Source organism: Cydia splendana, chromosome 2, assembly GCF_910591565.1.
Source record: "Cydia splendana chromosome 2, ilCydSple1.2, whole genome shotgun sequence".
Lineage (NCBI taxonomy): Eukaryota > Metazoa > Arthropoda > Insecta > Lepidoptera > Tortricidae > Cydia > Cydia splendana.
In genome coordinates, this window is record NC_085961.1 from 10,171,026 (window position 1) to 10,179,097 (window position 8,072).

Consider the following 8,072-nt stretch of genomic DNA (forward strand, 5'->3'; position numbering starts at 1 on the left):
TCATAGAACTTGGAATTGTTTTTAATATATTTACATATATTTAGGCGTCCTCTGTTACCGACGTTACCGTTAACCGGAGTGAATAGCCCAATACACCCTGGTTAAGACGAAACAGGAGCTGAGTTTTAAATATTTTAGGTAAATATACCCGTCTCGCGAACGGAAGCGGCACCTAAAAGTAGTGCGATAAGGACAAGGCGAAAAATCCTGCGTAAAAATCTCAAAAATCGAGGTTTCGTACTCCTCTGTTTCCTCCTCCAAAACTTAACCAATCGTAACCAAATTTGGAAATCTAAATGATTATGAAATTATCTGTGTCGGACCGTTTTGCTTTTTTGGCTAATTGATATCAGTTTTGAATGCCACGCCTCTCATTGCGGCATAGTCGATTAGGCCATTTTGGCCGTTTTTGAAGGGCTCTAGCGCCTTAAAAAACAAAAATATCAAAAAAAGCAAAACGGTCCGACACAGATATTGACAATATTAATCTGTGTTGAAAAAATCATTGCTCTAGCTTCAAAAACCATGGAGGAAAACGAGGAGTACGTTTGTATGGAGAAATGACCACTCCCGTTGGCTCTTAACGGTACATATTCTGATATCTTCGACAACGACCGCGTTAGTCCGCGCGATTCAGAATTTTTAGTACACCGAACAGCGCCATCTAACGAGCAATTCGGTAACTAAACAAAAACAGAATTTGAGGTCATTCTGCCAAGAAAAATCTTAATAGCGCGATTCAGGATTGTAATCACAAATTGGTATTCATGTGTCGGCACCTCCATTTTATTGGTAAAGGCCATAACACACTATCGCACCGCACCGCGACCTTGGTGCGTCGCACCCATAAGTGAGAGCGAGAAAGAGATATCTGTTTCTCGCAAGGTCGCGGTGCGGTGCAATAGTGTGTTATCACTTTAATATCGGTAATAATCGGCGGTCGAAATCGGCGAGCCAAATTTACGATTGCGTCCGCACGTCCTGATTTGATCAGACAATTTAATCAGATTGGCGAAAAATTGTTCCTGTCTGGACTGGCCCTTACTTTCATAATTTCGGAACGTACCCGTAACTCTCCCGCCAAAATTTGACATTTGACGTTTGATTGATACGATATGATTAGGACGTACGTATAGGAGGACGCCGACCGCCGTTGTGGCGATATTAAAATATCAGCTGATGTATTTAATTAATTATAAGTATTTAAACCATTGTTGAAATAAACATTTCAAATTATTTCGTCAAATTTCCACATAAAAAGTAACCACCATGAATTTATCGGACAATGAAGCTGTAAGTATCATGTTTAGTATCCAGTGTTATTAAGCAAACAAAGAGGCTTCTCGATTTTATTGCTGTAAGTTTTTCGTGATATCGACATGTCTTACTCCAAAGGAAAGTATTTAATCACTTATTGCTTTGAGAAACTTCTTCAAAGCGATAACAGTATAGGATGTATGTGATTGCACTGATTAAAGATTAATGACAATATTTTTTACTTAGGACGACACATCAAGCGTAGACAGCACATCAAACACTGACAACACTTCCAGAAGTGAGACTCCAACTAACACTCGTGCCAAGAAACGGAGACGTGGGAAAAAGAAAACTGTCACAAAGCCAGTGAAACCACCATATAAGTTCAAGTAAGCATATACCTATGTATACAAAAATCAGCACCCACTTGAATATTAATTAATTGCTCAATGGCAGAAGCAAATCAATAATGAAGAATAATAGTGGCCACTTTACAACCAAAAATTAAGGTTTTTGAATGGTTTTATTGTAAAATAATTACCAAACTATGAATTTAAATAGGTAGTAAGCTCCAAATGCGCTTAGAAATGTTAATAAAATAGTATTGACTTTTACAGTTTTTACCTATTTTTGTGGTTAGTGTTAAACAATCCCACGCCAAAAACCCTGATGTATGCTTATAATAACATTTGACATTAGTGTCCCATATTCTATAATCTTATATGAAAAGAAATGGATATTTTGCAGCTAGAGAATAGTTAAAGAGTTAAATAGCAGCAAAAAAGTCTTATTCACCATGCCTCATCACCGAATCCCAAGCTTTCAATGGACTTGTTATGAAAACAATTATCATAAAAACATTTTGTCTAACAGTTGTAGTGCCAAAGAGGACCACGGCCAGCCACTGTTTGGTTGCCAATTCAACCACCACCTGGGGGAGGATGAGCCGCAGCTGTTTGCAGTGGTGGGCAGCAACCGAGTCTCCATTTATGAGTGCCCGGAGGCTGGAGGATTTAAGTTGCTTCAGTGCTATGCAGATCCTGATGTAAGTTACATGTTATTTTTATTATATCATCTGAACCAGCATGTGAATGTCCCAACTGGAACCATGGAAATGAAGTCTAGTCTTGTTTTAAGATGATGGTGGATGACTGCTTCTCCGTACAAACATAGTTCCCATTTTCCTCTCTGGTTATTGAATACAAACTTTAACATACTGGCTCACCTTCAACAATCAACAGCACAATCAATACAATACAACACAAGTATTTTTTATTGCACACCTCAATAAAAACTATACCGAAAGAAAACTGCAACAGAAATAAGATAAACAACAGGCGGTCTTAAAGCTTTAATTTGCCATGTATAAATGAAATTATTCTTATTCTTAAAAAGCGATCTCTTCCAGACTACTAAAGGTAGCGGAAATCGATAAATTTACACAATGTTAGTAGCACAATAATGTTGGTATGGTGCAGTTATTCTCAAAAACAACTTTAGCTAGAGATAGAGTTACTAAGCCTATAGCCATAGGTAGGTACAGGAGACCTAGGCCGTATTGCATAATAAACTACAACTAATATTACACGCAGAGCTCCTTTTCTGATAAGTGAAATTAGAAAAGGAGTTCTGCTTGTAATATTAGTTGTAGTTTGTTATGCAACATGACCCTTATATGGTAAATACTTCAGGTGGACGAAACCTTCTACACATGTGCCTGGTCTTACGAAGAGGAAACAGGGCTACCACTGCTGGCAGTGGCAGGGTCACGCGGGGTCGTGCGCGTGTTCAAGCCCTCCACACACACATGCATCAAGCACTATATCGGCCACGGACACGCCATTAACGAGGTCAAGTTCCACCCCAAGGACCCTAACCTGCTGCTGTCGGCGAGCAAGGTTTGTACTCCACACTTAGGGTTCGTTGCACCAAACTATACATTAGTCCATCACCAACTATGATAATAGCTCTATACTATCTATTCTCTTTGCCATTAAGATGTCGCAAAATTTTATTGTATAGGAAATTTCATAGTTCACTGCTTATTGTCATTAGCCTCACGCGCGCCGCCTCGGCCGATGCACGTCAACACAGGCAGTTTTCTACGCGAGGAAATTGCCTCGTGTGGACCCGGCTATTGATCAGTCCGTCAATTGTGGTTGATGCTAGTGGCCCTTAATGGTCTCACGAGTCACAAGGAGACTAGTTGATTTTCAAGACAGTAGAGACAAAATAGTGCAAATAGAGCCTTGTTGACAAAACCGCCAATTTGAGAGTAAGAGCTATTTCAAGGAACTCTTTATATAATAAACCCAATCTTACGTTGTTAGGACCACGCCCTCCGACTCTGGAACATTATGACGGACGTGTGCATCGCGATCTTCGGCGGCGTGGAAGGCCACCGCGACGAGGTCCTCAGCGCCGACTTCGACCTCAAGGGCGAGCGCATCATGTCCTGCGGCATGGACCACTCGCTCAAGCTCTGGCGCCTCGACAAGCCCTCCATGCACGAGGCCATCAAGCAGAGCTACTCGTTTAACCCACATCGCGCCCTCAGACCGTTCAATTCGCTGAAAGAACACTTTCCCGATTTCTCGACGAGGGACATACACAGGAATTATGTGGATTGCGTCAGATGGATGGGTGATCTGATATTGTCAAAGGTAATATTAATAGGAAAAGATAGTTTATTCTTCAAGGAGGCATATTACAATGCGCTTAAAAATGTCAAATAAAGCTACACCGGCTCCAACCCTACACCTATGCCTCGAGAAGATTTAAATCCCCCCTCAATTGGAGAAGGGTATCCCAATATGGGACCGGCACACATTTTTTCAATAATAATACATTTTTATTTTGACCCTTTTTCACTTTAAGTAACTAACTATTTAGGCTCAGCGATCCAAAGATAATCTTGGCCTCCGAAACGAGAGTGTGCCACCTGTCCCGATCCTGCGCAACTTCCTGCCAGTTACTGACGCAACGCTTGGAAAAATGGTGCAATTAAAGTTATTTACCACATTCAGGCGGTCGTCGCCCGATTGCGGCAATCGAACCAGTATATACGAGCTCTTATGCGTTTTGCCAGACGCATACGTATACGTGATTGTACGTGACGTTAAAATACCTTCATACATGTCATTCAAGTGCACTATTGCAAGTAATTTATATAAATACTTTGTTTGATTACTTATGATATCCATGTTGTGTGCAGTCGTGCGAGAACGCGATAATCTGCTGGAAGCCGGGTCGGCTGGAGGACGCGGAGCCGCGGCCGGGCGACAGCTCCGTCACGCTCGTGCACCGCTTCGACTACAAGGAGTGCGAGATCTGGTTCATACGCTTCGCTGTCGACTATAGCCAACGGGTGAGCTACCAACATAATATCCATGTCGTGTACAGTCGTGCGAGAACGCGATAATCTGCTGGAAGCCGGGTCGGCTGGAGGACGCGGAGCCGCGGCCTGGCGACAGCTCCGTCACGCTCGTGCACCGCTTCGATTACAAGGAGTGCGAGATCTGGTTCATACGCTTCGCTGTCGACTATAGCCAACGGGTGAGCTACCAACATAATATCCATGTCGTGTACAGTCGTGCGAGAACGCGATAATCTGCTGGAAGCCGGGTCGGCTGGAGGACGCGGAGCCGCGGCTTGGCGACAGCTCCGTCACGCTCGTGCACCGCTTCGATTACAAGGAGTGCGAGATCTGGTTCATACGCTTCGCTGTCGACTATAGCCAACGGGTGAGCTACCAACATAATATCCATGTTGTGTACAGTCGTGCGAGAACGAGATAATCTGCTGGAAGCCTGGAAGACGCGGCCCGGCAATAGCTCCGTCACGCTCGTGTATCGTTTCGATTACAAGGTGCGAGATCTGGTTCATACGCTTCGCTATCGACTATAACCATTAGCCAACAAGTAAGCTACCAACATCTGTTCTGAACGTTGTTTTATATGTTACGTCAACAGTGACAATCAAGTACACGGCCCGCCTGATAGAACGTGGTTACCGTAGCCTTTAAATGCGGGCATCTACAGCGACTGCAGGGGTGCTGTCAGATAAGCGTTGCCGACCCTGACGTTGACGCCAGACGTTATGTGCGATTGAGTCCCATTCAGTTGTAATAAATCTTCAAGTGCTTTTTATAATGCTAACGAAAGTGGAAATCTAAGCTGTCCTCACCACAATAGCTGAAAATGTCATAGAATAATCGAGAACGTGATAGGTATTAGTAATAACATGTGGCCTGTGTTTAGGTGATCGCGCTCGGCAACCAGTGCGGCAAGACGATGGTGTGGGAGCTCGGCAACGTGGCGGGCGGCTCGCGGGTGGCGCAGCTGCAGCACCCGCGCTGCGTGGCTGCCGTGCGACAGGTACAAATAGACAAAGAAAACATCATCGTGCGGCCCGTCCAGTAAAGTCATGTCTGCTCTGCGAATATTGCCATACTAGCGCGCCGCGATAGAAGACATCCGCTATCGGTGGCGCTTTATCCAAAATCATACCTTAATTGAGCAGCAAGTAATTGCGACGAACGAAAGTGTAGTGCGCAAGTCGCAGAACCGACAGTTAATCGAACAATAAACAGTGAAGTTTGCACAATTCCTCTCTCCGCGGCAAGTATTTGCGTTTGCTACAAACAAAAGTGCAGTTTAAAATAATAACTCGTCGTTGGCAAATAAGCATAGGGTCCGCCTGATGGTAAGCGGTCACCGTAGCCTATGGACGCCTGTACCTCTTTTAAAAAAAACCCATACAGTATACTGGATTGAAGATTTCCTCTTATCACGAAGTTGTATATTACATTTTTATTTACAGGTGACGTTATCACGTAACGGCAAAGTGCTGCTAGCGTGTTGCGACGACGGGACCATTTGGAGATGGGACCGCGTCAACAACACCAATTAATTAAGCGATTTGAGACTCTCCGCGAACGAGCGCGGAACTCGACTGCATCAGCTGGGCTGATCTCAACTAGATATCTGGAAATAATGTTGACATTGTTGCTAAAGACTTAATGACATTTTTGTGATACTTTAACATTAAAATTGGACGTTAGTCAAATTTACATAGTAACTTTTTGGTTTTATTTATGTATTTCTTTTGCACAGTTAAACATATTTCAAAATAACAATGAAGGTATTTTAAACAGTGGGAAAAGTAATAAATGAGACAGCATTTTATTTCGAGAGAAAAATGGTATCAAGTCAGTTCTTATTCCTGAATTTTTCGTTCAACCAGCTGTATTGTATACATGCTCTTGTTTGAGTTGATGACAGCATCTATCTCATCTTACCGCATAAGTATCTTCCACTCCTACTCATGGAACAGCGCAAAGAGAATTAAATCACTACGTTTGAACAACGCCTATCCTTTCATCTCTTAATATGGTGATTCAGCATTTTTATTACACGGAACAGCGCCATCTGGGGTGCCATTGATAAACTAAAAAACCAAGACGGGTCGTTATCCCAGGAAAAATCTTGATAGCGTGATTCAGAATTTTTACTACATAGAACAGCGCCATCTAGCGTACGATTAGTATACTAAAATCAAAAATTCCTTGATTAGGATTATATATTTACAATAAATAACTCTTCAGTGTCGACGTATGTCAAGAGCTAGGTCCACTTCCTAGTCTATGGCTAGGTGTCACCATATAAATAAAACAACACGGCTCTATGACAAATTTTATTTAATGACTATCAAATCCTAGTTTAAACTAAATGAATCACAGGGGCCAAGGTGTTATCTCGTGTCCGCTACTCATTACGTACAATAACATGTTGCTTCTACTAACGTGTCCTAGTACATAAATCACTTTCGTCTAAACTAACACCGATTTAATAAACATTTTCTTCTCTACTTAAGACAATTTAACTTACTCGTTGCGGTTCGGCTCGCTTCGGTATCGTCTTGGGTCGTCCCATTCGTTTTTCGTCAAGTTCTTAGTCCTATTCTGCTTTCGTCACCCATTCTACATTCGTCACAATCGTCGGTGGTTTTCAATGTAGAATGCGTGACGAAAGCAGAATAGGACTAATTTAAGAACTTGACGAAAAACGAATGGGACGACCCAAGACGATACCCTCGCTTCGGGGAGTGAAGAAAGACCAATTTGAACATACTCGCGTTTTGGTAAGAAAACGGATGTATCCAGTTACCACTCTTTCTTTACTTATATTACTCCATGGCCTCACTGTTGTCGCGGTGGAATTTGTTATATTTAACAACCGAAGACTAAGGGTCCTTGTTTGAGATACTATCTTCTCCTCACCCCCGCGAAATCCGGTCCCGTTTATACTTAACTTTTTAATTCACGAAGTGTAATTGATTTTAGTCATTTTCAATTTAATTCAGTCTTTAATCATTATTTTAATCAAACTAACAATAAAGACTGTTGTTAGAAACAATAACCAATGTGCATTTGTGTAAATTCATTGAATATAAACGTACCTACTTAAATTACAAATTCTGTTTCTAATAACGTTTTTGTTGAATACAAATATTCGAGTTGGATTAGGCTGCAAACATTATAACAATAACAATTAACTGGTCAAATATTTAAATTGTTTAACCTGCTAACAAACACAACACCGACAACACGGTCAACATTATTTGTAATATTTTTTATTTAGATGTTTTATAGCAAAGCAATAGGTTTACGAACGAAAAGTAGTAACTTATTTTCACTAATTCAACTAAATCCATATTTATTTGTAGTTTATTAATTTTGCTATTTAACATTTCAAGTGTACCAGTCACCTGCTATTATTATATCGCAGCCATTGTAGAATTTAAATCAACTTACA

At 41.5% G+C, this 8,072-nt stretch overlaps 1 protein-coding gene and 1 long non-coding RNA gene across 2 annotated transcripts; both read left to right on the top strand.

Annotated features, from left to right (window-relative positions):
- The first annotated feature begins 1,133 nt into the window (after positions 1 to 1,133).
- Positions 1,134 to 6,300, top strand: LOC134803425 (polycomb protein EED-like). Its single transcript, XM_063776247.1, has 8 exons — positions 1,134 to 1,293; positions 1,504 to 1,646; positions 2,131 to 2,302; positions 2,949 to 3,155; positions 3,588 to 3,920; positions 4,472 to 4,624; positions 5,517 to 5,633; positions 6,079 to 6,300. Exons 1-8 carry the CDS (start codon positions 1,270 to 1,272, stop codon positions 6,166 to 6,168), a joined length of 1,239 nt encoding a protein of 412 aa, XP_063632317.1. The 5' UTR covers positions 1,134 to 1,269; the 3' UTR covers positions 6,169 to 6,300.
- A 626-nt stretch (positions 6,301 to 6,926) lies between these two features.
- On the top strand, positions 6,927 to 7,676 carry LOC134803436 (uncharacterized). Its single transcript, XR_010145972.1, has 2 exons — positions 6,927 to 7,173; positions 7,364 to 7,676. It is a non-coding gene; the product is annotated as an uncharacterized LOC134803436 (long non-coding RNA).
- Positions 7,677 to 8,072: the final 396 nt, after the last annotated feature.